This window comes from Balearica regulorum, chromosome 16 (genome assembly GCF_011004875.1).
Source record: "Balearica regulorum gibbericeps isolate bBalReg1 chromosome 16, bBalReg1.pri, whole genome shotgun sequence".
In the NCBI taxonomy this organism is placed as follows: Eukaryota; Metazoa; Chordata; class Aves; order Gruiformes; family Gruidae; genus Balearica; species Balearica regulorum.
In genome coordinates, this window is record NC_046199.1 from 3,109,598 (window position 1) to 3,128,030 (window position 18,433).

At 47.1% G+C, this 18,433-nt stretch overlaps 2 protein-coding genes across 5 annotated transcripts in view; one reads left to right on the forward strand and one right to left on the reverse strand.

The window, feature by feature from the left end:
• TRPC4AP (transient receptor potential cation channel subfamily C member 4 associated protein) overlaps positions 1 to 15,037 on the forward strand; it is a 38,347-nt gene extending 23,310 nt beyond the window's left edge. For both annotated transcript variants that reach the window (XM_075768987.1, XM_075768988.1), the window contains 10 exons: positions 3,203 to 3,334; positions 4,028 to 4,086; positions 6,287 to 6,388; positions 8,168 to 8,251; positions 8,591 to 8,681; positions 9,047 to 9,187; positions 10,424 to 10,532; positions 10,743 to 10,855; positions 11,094 to 11,300; positions 12,252 to 15,037. In XM_075768987.1, the coding sequence (XP_075625102.1) occupies positions 3,203 to 3,334; positions 4,028 to 4,086; positions 6,287 to 6,388; positions 8,168 to 8,251; positions 8,591 to 8,681; positions 9,047 to 9,187; positions 10,424 to 10,532; positions 10,743 to 10,855; positions 11,094 to 11,300; positions 12,252 to 12,389 (1,176 nt within the window). In that variant the 3' untranslated portion in view covers positions 12,390 to 15,037. The remainder of the gene's footprint in view (positions 1 to 3,202; positions 3,335 to 4,027; positions 4,087 to 6,286; positions 6,389 to 8,167; positions 8,252 to 8,590; positions 8,682 to 9,046; positions 9,188 to 10,423; positions 10,533 to 10,742; positions 10,856 to 11,093; positions 11,301 to 12,251) is intronic.
• A 388-nt stretch (positions 15,038 to 15,425) lies between these two features.
• The window catches only part of MYH7B (myosin heavy chain 7B), a 29,477-nt gene continuing 26,469 nt past the window's right edge, over positions 15,426 to 18,433 (reverse strand). For all 3 annotated transcript variants that reach the window (XM_075768600.1, XM_075768599.1, XM_075768601.1), the window contains 9 exons: positions 18,108 to 18,223; positions 17,803 to 17,995; positions 17,507 to 17,710; positions 17,274 to 17,399; positions 16,936 to 17,106; positions 16,510 to 16,614; positions 16,038 to 16,133; positions 15,737 to 15,874; positions 15,426 to 15,540 (listed from right to left, as the gene is read on the reverse strand). In XM_075768600.1, the coding sequence (XP_075624715.1) occupies positions 15,532 to 15,540; positions 15,737 to 15,874; positions 16,038 to 16,133; positions 16,510 to 16,614; positions 16,936 to 17,106; positions 17,274 to 17,399; positions 17,507 to 17,710; positions 17,803 to 17,995; positions 18,108 to 18,223 (1,158 nt within the window). In that variant the 3' untranslated portion in view covers positions 15,426 to 15,531. The remainder of the gene's footprint in view (positions 15,541 to 15,736; positions 15,875 to 16,037; positions 16,134 to 16,509; positions 16,615 to 16,935; positions 17,107 to 17,273; positions 17,400 to 17,506; positions 17,711 to 17,802; positions 17,996 to 18,107; positions 18,224 to 18,433) is intronic.

Genomic DNA, 18,433 nt, shown 5'->3' on the forward strand with positions numbered 1-18,433 from the left:
TTAAATCTCTTAGTCTGAATTTAAAATATAACTGCATTTGTAGTTCAGTCCTGGACATAACTAACTTGTTCTGAACTTACAAATGGATACTCAGTATTAAGAAGAAATAGATTCTGTACAATAGTAACCAGAGGAAACTAGCAATTCTTGCAGAAACCACAATCACTACCATAAGAAACTCATAATCCTCTTGTCATTCCTTTTAGAAGTACTGTTTCTATTGGGCATAAAATTAAAAAAAAAAGCCATAACTGGAACTACTAGAACATTAGATCTGTTAGGAGGACTTTTTTTCCATTGTATCAAGTCAGATAATTCTTCCTGTCTGATTTCACCACAAGAATGCAGTTTTATAGACATTGCAGAAATTACTTGAAGCTTGCGCTTATCCTGCTGCCGCCTATTTGGGGAGCTGGAGGTGCTCACTTCCTTACCTCCCTGATCAGTTCTTGTGTCTTACTGTCATATGTGACACGGAAAAGCATGTTGCTGAAATAGCTAGCTTTGAAGCTTTCCTGGTAAAACAAGTCTTTATTCTTCCTCTGCTACTTCTGCCCCCATGCAAATGGAGGATAAAGCTGGCATGCAGTTCACTTCTTTGGGGCTCATTCAGGACTGGAATTGAATTCTTGGAAGATTTGAGTTACTTCATTCCCAAACACTTTTTTTGTCCAGAACCAGCTCGTTTTGTAAAGTCCACTGCCTTTGAAACACATGATAGATCCTTCATTCCTCAATCAACATGAAGTTTTCAAAGACTTGTGTGGCAGATGTGAATCCATTCCCCTTCCTGAGAGGCAGCCAGATTAAGAACTAGAGCTGAGCCATTCTGTGTGGAAAGCTCCAATAAGCAGGGAATAGCAGTATGTGCAATAGCACTCTCACAGACAAGCGCTTCAGCTGCTTGATGGTATCTCTTTTTCTGTGAGGGAATAAAAGCACAAGGTCTTGTGATATCAGTCTTCCTGTCTGAGCAGCCGAAGGTCTTACTGGTTTTATATCAGAATAATTTTGCATCGAATTTCTAAAGGGCATCACAAACCAGCTTGTGTCCACTATGATAATCAACACAGTGGTCTGGCATTTGCTCAAAGCATGATGCAGCTGTTGCTGAATGTTTGCTTTAAATCCGTGGTTTAAACTTGACTGCTGGCTAACCTGCATAAATTGACAGCTGTGCTAGCAGTGACCTGGCTCTTCCCGCTGCCACACTGGGGATGATCACCCCCTTGGGGATAAGAGGTGTTTCATTGCAGATCTGTGCCTTTGCTTCCTTCTCAGTATGGTCACACCCTAATTTACTCTCCTCGTATATTTTTCTAGGCTGTCTTGCCTGTCTGTATTGTGGAGGAAGGCAATTAGCTGATTTACTTGCTCCTGCTGTAGGGAGCCAAACTGCGCACAGGAGAAGCTTGTAATAGTTTTAGTAGTGAGAAAGCAATAGAGTGATTCATGTGAAGCTGGGCAGCAACAGGAAAAAGTGAAAGGAGTTTGAAGGATGAATATAGAGCAGGGGTTGTCTTGGCACCCCCAGCTGAGTAGTTGTAATGAGTTTGGGGTCTGGGAGAGAGCATGATCCAAAGGCAATGACTGTGACTCAGGAGCTTTGTCATGCAGCCGTCTGTCAGGTGAGAACTTAGAGTTAAGCAAACTAAAAGTAAACTGAACACATTTGCAATTAGGGATGAGTCATTTCAAATAAGCAGATTATGCTCTGTGTGGAAACGAGCAGATTCATGAGTTAAAACAATGAGCATAGAGAGTTCCTCCTTTAGTGGGAGGCCGAGGCTCTTGCAAGGCAGCTTGCACACGTGGTTTCATCCTTGTGCTTGTGCCATGCTGGCCACTGCGGGATGGGGACTGCAGGGAGTGCTTTGTTCAGAGAGATTCCTCAGAGCTGTTTTTGTTGGAGACGTATGACTAGATCAAAGTGTCCGAGAGCGTTTTAAAGGGAGCGCTGAAGGATTCCAAACGTTGCAATCTGTCAGGGTAGTATGGGTGAGGAGGGAAGCAGTTACTTCCGCAGGTGTGATATTTGGAGATGCCCAGCAGCGGGCACGTGATTTCCATATAGATGGGGACAATTGGTGGCTACAGCCAAGAGGAATGCAAAAGGCCATCAGCTATGCTGCGAACAAGAATAAGAATGAACGCCTGTAAAATAGCATTGAGCTCCAAATACTTCTGATTTATTCAGGTATTTGAGGAAATAGAACAAAATGGAGTGATCTGCTTGAAATACTGCTAGTTATACTTCTGCATCTTGGGGACAACCTAGGTTATTGTTTAGGTGACTTGATTTTGAGGAACCTGTCCATTACCACTTTGGGCAGCACGATGGGCTTCCCAGTCATGCGTGGCTTTCATTTGCACTACATCTCAAGGGATACTGCTTGTTATAGGCCTACAGCTGATGAGTCACACTTTGTGTTTCTCCTATTGCTTACATCAAAAATACCAGAGCTTGGACTGAAGGTATTTAACAGCTGCTCACACCAAAATTATTAGCTGTTTTACATAAGTAACTAACTCTATAGCCTGTTTCAAACATGTCACGATGTACCACGTCCTAGCTTGACAGGCAGACTGATAGATAAACCTGAGTAATTTGGCATTTTCTTCTCTTCTGAGAGTTCTTTAAAGAAGTTCTCTTAACCTGAAGAGGCGGTGCTTGGACTGCAGCGTGGTTGTGTTACTGCTGGGCTCTGCTTTGCTCAGAACTCCTGCCTAGGTCACTTGAACAAAAATGATAGCGATAGTTTGTGTTGTCTTCAGAGGACTGCTTCAACTTTAGCTGTGTGAACTGGGAAGGCAAAGGATGCTCAGTGGATGACTGGCAGCAGAATACTCACAGCTTAGTTTCGTGATACATAGAAGTTAGGTATAGATGTATTTTTCAATGTCGTGTAAGTCATCTCCTGATGTCCAAAGCTGCTTCCAGAGGCAGAGTGGTTAACTGAAGCACTGGCTAACAGCTTTCCCCCGAAATGTCTGTTTTCTGTCTGTGTCTGCCAAATGGAGACTACTCTGATGATACACCATGGTTAGTGTGCATGTTAACACAAGCACGTGCCGTTTGATAAAAGAATTCACTCTTTCTGTTGTCTGAGGATGATGTAATTGTGCCCATCTGTTTACCAGACTACTTTATATCTGTATTTGAGGCTGCAGCAAATGAGTATGTATTTCTCTTGTTTTCCAGGTTCATAAAATGATAGCAGAGTTCAAACTGATTCCTGGCCTCAATAACTTGTTTGACAAACTGATCTGGAGAAAGCATTCAGCATCAGCCCTTGTTCTGCATGGACACAATCAAAATTGTGATTGTAGCCCAGTGAGTAACTTTTTTAATTCTGTATTGGATTTTTATCCTATCATATGATTGTAAGGAGTTGTATTGAGTAACTGGGTGTTTGTATAATAAATGAATTGAGATGCAGTAGCATTCAGTTTTAAGTGAAAACAATTATTCACATAAGTCTTTATCTTTGGCTCATGCTAGCAATTTAGCAGAGGGCAATTTAGACTCTCTCCTCTCCCCTAGTTTGGGAACTGGGAAAGGGGTAAATTCTGTGGTTCCTGGAGATGACCGAAACTTAAGGAAATGATCGCTAGCAGGTGTAGCAGGGAGAGGCACAGAACACAAACCAGATCACAGTCAGGTTTTGGAGGGGTTGGGATTTTGTTGGTTTCTTTGTGGTTTTGGTTTGTTTGGGTTTTTTTGTTTTGTTTTTTTCTTCAAACCTAGATATTCTAAATCAGTCAATACAGCGATGAGCTTTCCTGCCTTTGCAGTAAGAAGAAATTATTAACTGTTCTGTGCATAGGCTTGGAGGCAATCTCCAGTTCTATTTTGGGAAGCCTGAAAAGTGCAGCCTTCTCCATTTGTGCAAGTCACTTGCTCTGCTGTCCAATTGGGTTTGATTTGGAGAGGTTTTCAATTTGGCTGTTTCATGTCAGCTTGGTAACTAATGATATCCAAAAATATGAAAGCAAAATTTTTTTGACCTTTCTTGTCTCTTTTTAGGACATTACTTTAAAGATACAGTTCTTGAGGCTTCTTCAGAGCTTTAGTGATCACCATGAGTGAGTATGAAAAGCTGTGGTAAATGGTGGCTGCATTATTGTTTGCCTGGTTGCAGTTATGGCGGGTGTTCTAGGCGTGGTGCAGGCTCCTTGTGAATGGAACACTGTGCTGTCCTTAAACTTGATTCAGATGTCCACGTGCCTTTCAGCTCCTGCTATGAAAAGGCTAAGGATATGTTCTCCAGTGGGCATGTCTTAGTATGTCTGTGGATGATTAAAAATCATGTCGCTTCATGTTGAAACAAACTGAAACATTTATGTGATGAGTTAGCACTTTCTGGCTGAAGAAATAAGGAGGCAGCTTTCACGATGCTGTTTATCTGTCTTCTCCCTGAGAGTTGGTAGTGAGCCAGTGAGCTCACAAGAGCACATGTACCCTGTGGGGATGTGTTCAGGTTTAATTCAGAGTGGAACAAGCACAAAACAAAGCAGTTGTAATCAGGGTGAAAGACAGTGTACCTCTGAAGAGGTTAACCAATACTCTTTTGCCTTTGTAAAAAGGCTGGGAAGACACGATTGCTGTCTAAATGCCAGCAGTGGAGAAGCCTTGATTAAACTGGATGGGAAAATGTTAGGGGAACAATTATCTGTCAGCTAGCCATTGTGAACCTAGGTTAGAAATAGGAAGAAAGCTTCTGTTTGCCTTCAGAAGGCATACCTGCCGAGCTTGAGTCTGCTGGAGTGGTTGAGGGGTGATCCAGATTTTTTATTTACTTATTTTTTAATGCTTTTACTTAAGACACACACCTCCTCTGCTGGTACAGAGGTACTTATTGCTCTATTCTGACTTGCAGAGTCACATCTTGCTTTCTGTCAGTGTCCTGTTGCTCTAATTCAGTCCTGCAAGGTGGTTTCCTATTCTTTGCAGACATCTGCATTTGAGGCATATTGCACTAAATGTGTTTATGCCTTCACTTCTTGCCTAGCTGGTCTTACTTACAGCTAGCGTGATATTTTTGTGTAGGCTTTATCTAGTACTGTTAGATAGGCGTATTGAAAGTATCAGCTTTGTTGATTGGGAAGTATTAGTTTTAGGAATGGGGAGCTGCTGGATGTGTTGTGAGCATAAGGGAAAGGCTGACCTATGGTAAATCCTCCATGCAAGGCATTATTTGCCCAGGAATCACTCCAGGTTTTCCTCTTTAGATGATGTTCCTACTTAAGTGGTTACTATAAAGATGTCAGGCTTCTTTAAACAGAAAAGTACTTTCAGCTGTAGCAGTTGAACAAGTGGAATGTGTGGAATCTGGTTAGGGTTTTTAAACAAATAGTTACATGACCTTTCTGTGAAATCACAGATAAGCTGAGTTAGCGGAGGACAGGATGAGAGCAAGTACTTACTAATATTAACTTCAGTAAAATGGTGTATAAACCAAACTTGCAGAACTGTTTATTGCATGGAGAGAGAGGCTGTATTTTCATTACAGAAACCTGTTGATCCAGATCAAAAGAACCTTCATGTGACAGCCTCAGTGGGCAGTAATCTGGAAGATAGTGTTTGAAGCAAGACGGCATCCCCATCACCTTTCTGGTCTAATCATTTATCCTCTGTGTAGTTGCTATGTTTTGATGAATAGGTTGTCTTTGCACACACTCACCACAGCATCCTATGCTCCATTAGGTTTCCTGTGAATAAATCCATGAAGTCTTTAAATATTTCCAGACTAAACAATTTTCTCAGAGTAATAAAACACCAGGATGATTGAGTACTTTTTTGCAGTTTCTGCTTTCCAATTGAGGTTTATTACTGATAAGGAGCTTAGTCACTATGTGGCAGAGGAAGATTGTAGAAAGCTGTCAAAAAGTTTGCTATTTAAATCTGCTGAAATACAGCCAAATGTTGCTGAGATTTTCAAAACCAAGTGCCATCTGGAAGCAAATATTCACAAAACAAACCATGAGATACAGAACAGGTCAGCAAAGAACTGGCATCTTGAAGCTGGTCAGTGTTGAAACTTGGATTTGGCAAATTTTGGAGGAGGTTTATAAAACAGCAGCCAGTTGGCCTAGTCTTGGGAGTGTGCTGTGGTGGAGGGGAGTAGAGTGTGAATGGCTGTGAAGAGCTGGGGAGGTAAAAGCCGACTGCCTAGTCCTGCAGCCCTCATAGGCATGTGGCTTTACTCTTCATGGCTTCGCATGTTTGCCTGCTTCTTGAATTCATCTTATTTTTCTCCCCTACTCCCTGACTGTCTTGTTTTAGGAACAAGTATCTCCTTTTAAACAGCCAAGAACTTAATGAGCTGAGTGCAATCTCCCACAAAGCCAACATCCCTGAAGTTGATGCAGTTGTCAACACAGACAGGTGAGTAGGGATAGAGGGTTTAGTTCAGCAGCTGCTAGCATTTTGCAAGCACTTATATTGGAGGTTTGATGTCACCTCTGTTGTTTGAGGTCCTTCTGTCCACCACGCTTGCTTTAATTACAGTGACGTGTTTCAGCAGGAGGTGTCTAGGTTGTATGATGATTGTGGTCATTAGCAAATCTAAAGTGTACTTGTGCTCAGAGTAAGGCGCTTCAAAAACAAAAGCAACCTAAAATGGGGGGTTTGAGTTCATGGCCGAGACTTCATTATGAAGTGCTGGGTCTGGCTGTTTGTCTGGCCTTTCTCACTGCAGGTGTCGCAGACAGACCTGGAAACTAAACTGGAACCCTCTAATGCTTGAATTGCTGCTACTAATAAATCTTTGTTTTGAGATTCAGGAGCAGTCCGTGCGCACATTATGTCCGTTTGTGAGCTGCGTAAATAGAGCTAAGTGTGCCTGCTCAGATTCTTTATTTTAAGAGCAGCTAATAACTAGAGTAAGCTAAATTAGATTAACATGTTAAACCACTTACTCAAATATAACACCGGAGAGTCTGTATCTGTTAGATTGACTATTTTGATTTCATAAGCTCTTTAATACACGATTCTGATGTACAAACCTCACAAGGTGAAACATTGTTTGCAGAATTTAGTTGTCAGAATACTCCCAGAGTATCAGCAGGGACTTGGTCTGCACAGAGCAGATTTACCTCACATCAAAAGGGAGCTCTCTAAGAGGATTTCTAGGTTATAATTGTTATCATAATACTGTGCCTAATTGGGAAGAAATGGTGTCTGTATTACTCAGATCCTTTCCTGCTAAGCACAGGTACCTTTCTGGCTTTGTTCAAAAGGGTGTAAGTATTTAGGGGGGAAAAATAACCCTGTTAGGAGCACACTGAAAGGAAGTGGGTCAAGAGTGTAAACAGCTCTTTCCAACCTGCAAAGTTTCTCATTTCTCTTGAGTGTTAGAAAACCACTTCCCACAAGGCTGTGTCAGCTGGCTGTTGACTACCCAGCAAAGGTGCTGATACAGTACGGAGCTGTCAACCTGGGAGCGCCCGCTGGATATGCGTGCTGGGGTGCGTTTTGAGTAGAAGAGTGCCACTTAAAGAATCGTACTCTACCTCTGCAGACAGCATTGCTCAGTTTCTGGCCTAAAGCTGGTTTCTTTTCCATGTTTAGCATTTAATTTCCATGTTGCTTTTCTTGATACATGAGGACATGAAGGCATTGCTTCTGCATGAGCCTACTGTAGGTGGATAGTCCGCTGAAGATGCTATTTAATACAAGTAGTATTGCAGTTCTACAGCCTCTGTACTTTTAGTAGTACATACAGAAGGCAGCTACCTCATGTAGCATCTAGGTTTCCGTACTCTGCCTCCTAAATGGAAATTAGAGCTTCCTTTATGTTGAGCAGAAAAAGCGTATTTTCTTTCATTCCTAAGATCAAATGTGGTATATGTTTTTTTTTCTAATCTCTTAATTCCTACAAGCTGTGAATTGGTATTTCTGAAATCATTAAAATTCTGCGAGAAAATGAATAATTTTTCTTTAGGATTTATTTGGAAGTCATGTTGCAGGTATTGCAGATGTTTACCAAAGGCAATGAGGAGAACTCTTCCACTGGTAGAACTAGTTAAGAAAGTTAATATTTGTACTTTAATACTGGGATTTTGATCATTAAAAGCTCTGGAGAAGAGACTGGATTCAGTGTGTTACAAGGTACGGTGCTTGCCAGCCCTCCCACTCACGCTGTAATTTCTTCACATGCTCTAGGAGTCTTGTCTGTGATGGGAAGAGAGGCTTGTTGACCAGACTGCTTCAGGTCATGAAGAAGGAACCAGCTGAATCCTCCTTCAGGTGGGTTCACTGTGCACTGTAACATGCTGGTTTGAGTTGGCTGGCAAGTCAGTTTGTTTTCATGCAGCTTACAGAAGTTGAAAAAGCTTGAAAATCGTAAGCTGTGAAAAGATCTAGTTTTGTTGCCCTTGGCTCCAATGGCAGCGCAGGTGAGGGCGAATGCCAGAGCTTGCCTTGGACCTCCTGCCTGGTACAGTCAGTGATTTTCTGCAGCATCAACAGGTCTGACTCCAGCTTCCAATTGGAATGAAACTGATTAGGAAATTTGATTTAAATTATAGTTGTGATAAAATACTCCCCTTGCTCCAAAATTAAAACCTCATTTCTTCTCTTTCTCAGGTTTTGGCAAGCAAGGGCAGTTGAAAGTTTTTTGCGAGGCACCACCTCCTATGCAGACCAGATGTTCCTGCTGAAGAGAGGACTCCTGGAGGTAATGAAGTATATGTCAAGCTTCCTCTGTAACATATCTCCAAAGCAATCAAGAAGGATTTATCTGTAATGAATTCAAAAGGTGGTAAAGATGTAGTGTTAAATATTCAGCGGCAATGGGGCAATGTTAAAAAAGTATTTGTGAATTGTGCTTGTGGCAACCAGGTGTGGGGTGGCCAGTTCTATAGCCGGCATCACTGGGAAGTTAATTTAACAGAAGACATCATCTGAATTGATGTCTCTAGTTCTGTCATCTAAGAACTAAACCTGCAGATAAATATTTTAAATAGTGATTAAATCAGAGTCTATGCTGTACTGCTGGCTCGGGCTGAACTGTGGCAATAACATGTTTTCCTCCCATGCCAGCACATTCTCTACTGCATTGTTGATAGTGAGTGCAAATCACGAGATGTGCTTCAGAGTTACTTTGATCTTCTGGGAGAACTGATGAAATTCAATATTGATGCATTCAAGAGGTTCAACAAGTATATCAACACAGATGACAAGGTAAATATTTGTAAAAGCTGTCCCCGGTGGGTCAAATTACGTGGTCTCATAGCCAAAAGTAGCACTGAGAAACTCAGATTCATTTCCTGATTTTGCTGTGATTGCTGAGCTTGGTGCACTGGAAACACGGAGGAGTGAGCTGCCAAAGTCTCTTCACAAGCACATACGTTGCTGCGTACGCTCGTGTTTTCAGAAGTGCTCCCAGCTGTTCTGAGTCAGCAAGCACTGAGCTAGTCAGAAAATGTTGCCCTGTTACATCATCAGGCAAGTCTAAGGTCAGGGCTCAAAGATGGTAGAACATTTCCTGGGAAGTCACGGGGTTTTGGGTTAAGCTGATAGTTGTGGGCATTGAGACAGGCTCCAAAAAATCTTTTACTGGAGCTTGGGGCGAGGATGTTCTTCATGGAGATGACTTAAAATACTCATTAATGTTTGATACTGCAAAAAGACTTATCTTTGATCTTATTTGAACTTACAGACATTTTAAGAAGTCATTGCTGATGTCATTACCTATAAAACTTAGTTGCATGTGTAGATCAAGAATGGGCAGCTCTCTATGCAAAGTGATTTCATGCTGTTGTGCACTTTGTGTGTATAACATCAGCTCTTGGGTAGGTTTTGAATGACTTCATGCTTTTGCTTACGTTACTGTAATTTTTCTCTGGTTGCTGTTAGGTCTGGCAGACCTTGGAGAATAGAAGCAGAGATGTATTTGAAAGGAGGATGTATTTAATTTTAGGTTGTTTTCTGGTAAATGAACTCATGCATTCTAGAGAATCTGTCTTTATACCTTGTGTGTGCTTCCTATTTATTGATTTATAACTTTAATTCTCCTTCCGTATGAATCCCTCGCTGTATTCCTCCATAGCACTGTCTGTTGTGCAAAATCAGTGTAGGAAAACACGGAGCTGGAGGAACTACAGAGGCCAGCTGTCTCATCTCCCTCTTTCCAGACAAATAGTGTATGAAATCCTGGTCTCATTAGAGTGAGACAGCTTCAAAAGAGATTTTAGTGGTGCCAGGACTTTGGCATTTTTCTCTTCCATAGTAGTTTTAAGGTACTTGGTATAGGCATCCTTTGGTCAGCCCTCAGTGCCAGTGTTGGCTCGCACTGGATGAGGCAGGTCTGAAAAGGGTATGAAACGCTGTTCTCTCAGACCTCACCGATGAGTCTTCATGTAGGATGGATTTCTTTGTTTGCCTTTTAATGCAACACTAAAAAATGTTTCTCTTTAGTTCCAGATATTTTTAAATCAGATCAACAGTTCACTGGTTGACTCAAACATGCTTGTTCGCTGCATTACACTCTCCCTGGACCGATTTGAGAGTCAGTCTGATGCTAAAGGTAAAGAATAAGAAATGGAGGGGTGTGGGGGTATGTTTTGTAGTGATAATGGTAATTTTAAGCCTGGGATTTGAAAATTTTGATTTTCAACCAAATGCCGCCTTGCAGGTTTGTTGCTACAGTCTGAGCACCAGTTCTTACTGCTGTATTGCTTGGACAAATGTGTCTGAACTTCAAGCACCTGACGATTGTCTTTTCCTCTTGCTGCAGTTGCAGAAGTCCTGTCAGAGTGCCGCCTGTTATCGTACATGTCCCAGATGTCCATGAGAATGTCCTTTCTTTTCCGTCTCATTAATATTATTCACGTACAGACACTTACACAGGTAAAGAGCCAACAGTAACTTTACAGTTATCTTGCTGATACTGTGTGGTGATGAACTGGGTTGGGAGCAGGGAGGAACCTGACTTTTCTTGAGGAGACTCTTGTCCCTTCTTTCTCGATACGTGTAGGAGCACCTCCTCTGCATGCTTACCATGAGCACGTTTTGTAAGCGCATGCATGCAACCAATGTCTCTATTTTTTTGTTGTTGTTTGATCTACTGTGTCATTTTTACTTTTAGGAAAATGTCAGTTGTTTGAACACAAGTTTAGTTATCCTAATGCTGGCCCGAAGGAAAGAAAAGCTACCTTTTTATCTGCGCACTTTGCAACAGATGGAATATACAGAAAAATACCCAGGCTTCATCCTGAACAACTTCCATAGTCTTCTGCGATTCTGGCAACAGCATTACCTCAACAAGGATAAAGACAGCACGTGCTTAGAAAATGTATGTTAACCTCTTACCATCGCAAGAATCAACCATAGCAATATCTGTCCACTAGTCGTCGAGCAAAAATTGGAAGTGAGAGGTGATGAAGGGAAAAAAGGGACCCAGTTCTGTCCCTGCAGTGTGACTTCCTGTAGTGCTTTTCACACCATCTTACCTGGTCAGGTCCCTTCTGCAAGCAGTCAGACTACCACAGGTGTAGGTGCTGGGTTTCCCTGCAAACAAGACCTTAGGTCTTGGCTCTGGCACACAGAAGCGAGACTTGCCAACGCTGAGCGGGTTCGAGGGCAGGGCTGGCAAGGCAGGACAAAATTCAGCTCACAGACTAATTAGCACCTTAACCAGACTGTCCCCTCTCTGGCTGGCAAACAGTGCAGGAAAAGTATCTGGTGTAGCTGCTAGAAGACAAGGCAGCTGCCCTGTGGAAAGCAGCCTGCAAGTTTCCACTCCAGAGCTGGTCTGTCTTGGGCACTGAGGAAGAAATGACCTGTGGTGAGAAGGTGACTCCCTTTTATGTGCCCCAGAAGGCTAAAGGGAGGTTGCACAGGTTACTTCCTTGACTTTTCAGTGCTTGGGTGGCAGCTTTAACAGATTTTTAACGCGTTCATGGAAAAGCCCTTCTCTGGTGTGCACGTACGCTGGCTGGGGTGGCAGTCACCCCATGCTGCTCTTAGCAGAGCTGTAGTTGCCGCAGGTGCTGGGAGTCCCCAGCTGTAGCTGGATAGTGGGCAGCTGGTTGTAGAAGGTCTAGCTGGTTCAGCATCCACCCTTCTGCTCCACGCAGGGTGGGCTGAATGGTGAATCAGAGGCGTTAAAGCGTGTGGCTGGGGACGTCGGGCTGAATAGGAAGCTATTTTCAGTTCTCTCCACTGAATGCCTTTGGGATGTGTCTTCTGCTGCATGTTGGTGCCTGCAGACTGTGCTAACCAGCCTCTTCCTTTCTTCCCACAGAGCTCATGTATTAGTTTTACCTACTGGAAAGAGACTGTATCTATACTGCTCAGTCCAGACCGGACATCCCCCTGTGCCATAGTTAGCTACATCGACGAGGCTTATATGGACATTGACAGAGACTTTTCTGAGGAGTAATTCTTCACTCTGGCTTCCGATGGACAGCGCTTGGAGGGTACCTCGCAGCCCGTGGATTTTCAGGGATACGCTGTGTAGTGTGTGTGTGCGCGTGTGCGGCTTGGAACCGTGGAGCGTTACTGCATTGTCAAAACCCCAGCCCCCTCCCAGTCCCCATCTCTGATCTCCAACGGATGAGACTTTGAAAGCTCTCTGGGCAACACATTCAGGGATGTATCTTCCAGTTGTTCTGGGATAAAAATAATCACCTGCAAAAAACAGCCTCTTTATTTTTATTTTTTGCTCTCTCCCAGTCCAGTGTGGCTGGTCAGAGATTTGTTTTGCTGATGGGTGGGGATACTCTGTATGTGCCAATTTAGTTGTGGCTGTCTTTCATGGCTACCAGAATTAGCAAGTCAAAAAGCACAGAGGTTGCCCTCCAAATGTGAGGTCCAAGGAGCCGGTCTGACTGGGACGCTGCCACACCAGGCATGTGCAGAGCCACCACAAGGACTCCCTTCAGGTGTAACTCTTCTGTTGGGGTTTGGAACCGGGGGTTTAGGGTTGGTTAGAGTGTGAGTGTGTGTGCGCGTGTGCTTTTAATTCCTGAGAGCCCTAGCTCCAGTCACCTCTTTACCATCTACTTTTGGATCATTTGGTACTAAATCTGTCTGTGTGTTAGGAGAACCTCTGCTCCTGCTGTCTTTCCTGCAGATCCTTCCCATCTGAAGGCGTTTCACAATGCTGCGGAGAACAGAGACATTTCAGCAGTGGTGGAATTGCAACAGGGGTTGGCTTTTTCACGGAGCACTAGCATTAAAATGTACTAATTTTTTAAACTTATGGCTTGTCCCTTCTTGGGTAACTAATCTGGTTTTAAAATCCTTTTCAGGACCATTGCTCTTGATGCTAACCTGCTATGCCTGCAAGTCTTATGTCAGTCTCTGCTTCCAGTCCTTAATATCAACACATTAATCTTGAAGTGCAATATTTACTGGAGATGTCAGTTTTTTCCTGGATCTATTTTTTAATCAGAATGTGTTAAATGCTGGGAATAAACACTCCTGCTTGAAAGTAACTTTGTAGGATATGTTGGGAAAGGGGGATCGGGTTTTGGCAGTGCTAGCTGTCAAACCTGCACCTGCCCTGCCTGCTCACCAACGTTAGTTGTGTTGCTCCAAGACAGATTCCCAGGAACGAAATAACGTCTGAAGTCCTGAGCCACTGCATTTAAGTCAAAAAATGTATCTTGCAGCTCCAGCTAAAAGAAACCAGTTTTCTTTAAAACATGCATCTGATTTTTTTATTTTCTTTAACTTATTTGATGAGACGACTTGACTTCAGCTCTGTCCAGGCTCTGGAGAGGGACCCATGGTGGGGAAGTCCCAGAGCTGTACCGTTTTGTCTCTAATCCTTGCCAGCAGGATGAAACCCTCTCTGATGCTCCCTGTGCCAGGCCAGGGTGAGCGGATGAGGCTTCCAGCCCCAGGTGCAGGACTTGCTCTCTAAAAATCACCCTTTTCCTCTCGCTTATCTCACACTTCAGTGTCCTGCTATGGACTTTGCTTGCAGGGTGGTCAGCTGCTGAGCTTGTTGCACAACCCTGCAGCCTTGCGGGAGCTCCTGGGGTTCCTTGTGTCCCTCCCTGGGGGCTGAGTCCCCTGGGCAGACCCTGCCCTGTTCCAGTGAGGTTACCCTGGTCATAGCCCTTGTGTTGGGGAGCTCCTCTGCAATTCTCTGTTCTTCATCAGGTCCCCTCCCACTCTGCCCCCTCCCCCTCTGAGCTAATTTCTTTCTCATCTGTACTTTTTTTGTTCTTGGGTATTTGTGTTTTTTGGTGTATCTTTGCTTCTTCTTAACTGTAATAGATGTACACTTAAAATAAATGCTTCAAATTAAAAGGCTTTTAAGTTAAGGGATGCCTTTTCCATAGTCTAGTTAATTGGTGCATCCAAGGATTGCTGCTATAGACCCGCAGAGTCTCACTCACATCTCCGTATTTATGTAACGTACAGTTTGGGGCCGGGCTGTCTCTGTCCTTGGCTGTCGGCCTGCGTGAGGCTGAGCTGACATCTCACCGGCCTGCCTTCTGGCTCACGGGTGTCCCCTCCCCAGTGTGGGAGCACAGAAACTAAGAGGCAGCTTGGCTTTGCTTTCGCCTTGGAGGCCGAGCTGGCTGGCTGCAGAGAAGGGCACAGGAAAAACCCACAGCAGCTCCTGCAGCCACAGGGAGCGTGCTGGGCTCCCGGGGAGAGGCTCTGCCTGCAGCGGGCAGGGGCATGAGTGTGCAGGGAGGGTCACAGGCAAATTCTAACCAGGGGCCACATTCCTGCGGGCTCATCTGTCCGTGCCAGATGCCTCAAGAACCTCAGTTTGAGAGGGACCAGACAGCTCTGTCCTTCATCCTTGTTTTGTCTTATTTATGGAGAGCGTGGGGAGGAAGTGTCCTGCGTGGGGCCAGGCAGAGCTCGCTGCCTTGAGGTGGCTGCAGGCTGCACGCCGGGACGGGGGGGGGGGGGGTGGTGGGACCCTGTCACTAACAAATACTTCTGGAAGTCTGCACTATCCCCGTGGATTGCTGAGGTTCGTGCTGCCCAGATTAATGCCAATTTACTAACTGCGAATAAACGTATTAAATGGAAACTATTAAAGAAATCTATTTTAAAGAACTGAGTGGTGATGTCTTTCTTTGCAGTCCCTTTGCCAAAGCCATAACCACCCTCCCCCACAGGCCTGTACTGAGGATTTTTTTTACATTCTCCCCAGGACTAATGGTTTTGGTGAGGTCTGTTCTGCCCTCCACCCTCACCCCTCAGCACTGCTCCCCTGCAGCTGAGAGGGGGCTGAAGTGCTTTGGTGGGAAGGGGTGAGGAAAGGGCTCTTTTCCCAAAACCCCCCTGGAGCAATCCAGTGCAGTAGAGCAGGGAGAGGGGAGGCCTGTGCTTCTGTCCTGCTGGGCTGTGAAAGATGTCCCCAGAGAGCCCAGCTCGCCCCCCCATGTTTCCAGCAGCAGAGGCCAAGGCCCTGGTTACCCTGAGACAGACACAATGGAGCAAGTCCCGGCAGATCTAGGTTTATTCACGCAGTGCAAAGCTGGCAGTGACTGTTGCAGCCATTTGCCTCTGAGGTGCAGCTGGGGGCAGGGCAGGCAGCCAGGCTCCTGCTACTCGTGCTGGCAAAAAAACCAAAAGGGCTTCGGTGAGATCCTGGGCCTGGAGGTGGGGAGAGCTCTGCCACCCTTCAGGCCCTGGCAACATTGAGGAGAGCAATGCCACGGCAGTGGGGGCAGGATGGGTCTGGGGGGGCTGTACAGCGGCTCCGGGGGTGGCAGGAGCCCCCTGCTCTGCTTCCCCATCCTCACAGCTTACCTTGGAGGTGATGACCTCCCTGGTGCGGGCACGCAGCTTGTTGACCTGCGTTTCGGCGATGTCGGCACGCTCCTCGGCATCATCCAGCTCGTGCTGCACCTTGCGGTACTTCACCAGGTTGGAGTTGGCCTGCTGCTCCTGGGTGGGGTGAAGGGAGAGGTGGGTGCATGGGGCACAGGTGGGACCCCAGGCTGCGAGCTCCCCGTGCTGACCTCACAGCCCCTTTCCCCTGCAGCCCCTGGGAAGGCCAGCATTGCCGTCCACCCCGGGGAGGAGAGCTACAGTGGACACAGGCACCTACCGCCTCCTCAAACTGGCGCTTGTAGCTCTTGACCTTGCTCTGCAGCTTGTCGATCAGGTCCTGCATCCGTGCCAGGTTCTTCCGGTCTTCCTCAGCCTGCAAGCGCCCCGGCCCAGTTAGCAAGACCCCCCCCGGCAGATCTCCCACCTCAGGCTCCAGCTGCCCCAATACCTTTATCCAGGAGCCCCAGTGGTGCCAGGGTCCTTTGCACACAAAGAAAGAGCACTGACCCACCCCATGTCTCCTGGTCCCCCAGCACCTAGCTTAGGAGGTGCTAGCAAAGGGGCAAGACAGACGCAGAGCAGGTGGTGGATGTTAGGACAGGGAGAAGCCCATCCTGCCCTTGTTGGTCCCAGCACAGCGCCCAGAACAAGCCAGGGCTGTGCTGGGGCGTTGGATAACACAAGGATCTGAGACAGAGAAAGATGCACCAAGTCCTGCTGAGCTGGAGCTGTGCCCGGTGCTGCCGTACCTGGTAGCTCAGCTCCTTGATCCTCCGCTCATACTTGCGAATGCCCTTCTGGGCTTCAGCCATCTTCTTCTGCTCCATATCCAGCTCTCCCTCCAGCTCCCGCACCTGCGGGTGGACAGAGGACAGCTCAGCACTCTACTCCCTGGTGCCAGCACCAGCCCCAGCTGAGGTCAAATCACTCTCCCCAGGTCACAATAGCCACAGCCAAGGCTAAGCCACCCCAAGCAAAGGCATGGCGCCAGCCCCAGGCTTGCAGGCCCTCAGGGACTGCTCCTTGCTGCCCATGGTCCCCCCATGCTACAGCCTGGCCCCAAGAGGGATGGGACAGTGCCAGAGCCCTGCAGAGCCTGGTGCCACAGGGGCTGGGGCAGTGCCAGGAGCCTGCTCCTAGATGGCACAGCCAGAGGTCTTCCCCTGCCACCTCACCCTGGCCTCCAGCTTCTGGATCTGCTTCTTGCCCCCCTTGAGAGCAATCTGCTCCGCTTCATCCAGGCGCATCTGCAGGTCCTTGATGGTCTGCTCCATGTTCTTCTTCATCCGTTCCAGATGCGCGCTCGTGTCCTGCTCCTTCTTCAGCTCCTCTGCCATCATGGCAGCCTGCAAGGCCAAGAGCACAGAGGCATCACCACAAGGCCAGGCAGCCATGCCAGACACAGGGCTCAATGGAGAAGATCTGACTCTCCCCTCTTCTCCCACCCAGCAGCCCCACAGGGTGCTGGGCACCCTTGCCAAACCACACAGCACCATCCCCGCCCTGCTCTTACATCCGTGATAGCCTTCTTCGCCTTCTCCTCAGCATTGCGGCACTCCTGCACAGCGTCCTCCACCTCGCTGCTCAGCTGTGAGATGTCGGTCTCCAGCTTCTTCTTTTGGTTGATCAGGCCCGTGTTCTGCAGACAGAGCAGGGCAGTGCCACAGGGACTGGCCGTTCACTGTGGCCTGTCAGGCTCCTGCTGCTCCAGTGCCAGCAGAGATTTGGGATCCTGTGGTACCTCACCTGGGAGTGGAGCAGGTTGACCCTCTCAGTGGCCTCCAGCAGCTCCTGCTCTGCCAGCTTCCTGCTCCTCTCTGCCTGCTCCAGCGCTGCCCGCAGCTCCTCCACCTCTGCCAGCAGCAGGTTGTTGCGGCGCTCCAGGGCGGCTGCCTGCTCCTTCAGGTCATCATTCTGGCGTTGAGTGTCATCCAACTCGATTTGCAGGTCCTGCGGGGCAGCATGGGGTCAGTGGGGATAGGAGGGAGCTGGGGCTGGCAGCGGGGACAGCACCGAGCCTGTCCCACCCATGGCTGCCCAACCTTGATCTGGGCCTGGAGCTGGCGGCCCAGTTTCTGGAACTCAGCGGCCTGGCGGTTGGCGTGGCTCAGCTGGATCTCCATCTCGTTCAGGTCTCCCTCCATCTTCTTCCTGAGCCGGACAGCCTCGTTCTTGGCACGGGCCTCCGCATCTAGTGTGGCCTGCATGGAGTCCATGGCGCGCTGGTGATTGCGTCTGCGGGAGGGATGATGCATCAGGGGACACCCAGGCTGGGGCAGCCCTGTCAGGACCATGGTACCAGCTCTGTCCCTACCACCATGACCCAGCCTGTTCCCTCTCTACACACCTCAGGTTCTCAAACTCCTCATCCTTCTCCGCCAGCTTTCTGTCCACATCAGCCTTGATCTGGTTCAGCTCCAGCTGGATGCGCAGTGTCTTGCTCTCCTCGTGCTCCAGGGCCCCCTAGAGACAGCAGCAGCCATGAGGAGGTGGTCCCTGGGCGGGATCTCCCCAGCCACCCACCCCAGCCTGGCCTTGCCCCCCAGCCCAGAGCTATGGGGAGCAGGGCAGGTGGAGCCACCCCAGTGCCTTGCTGTGGCTGCACGACCCCCATGAGCCCAGGGGTGCCAGCCCCCCTCAAGACTATCACCCTGCCAGCACGGTGTGATTTGC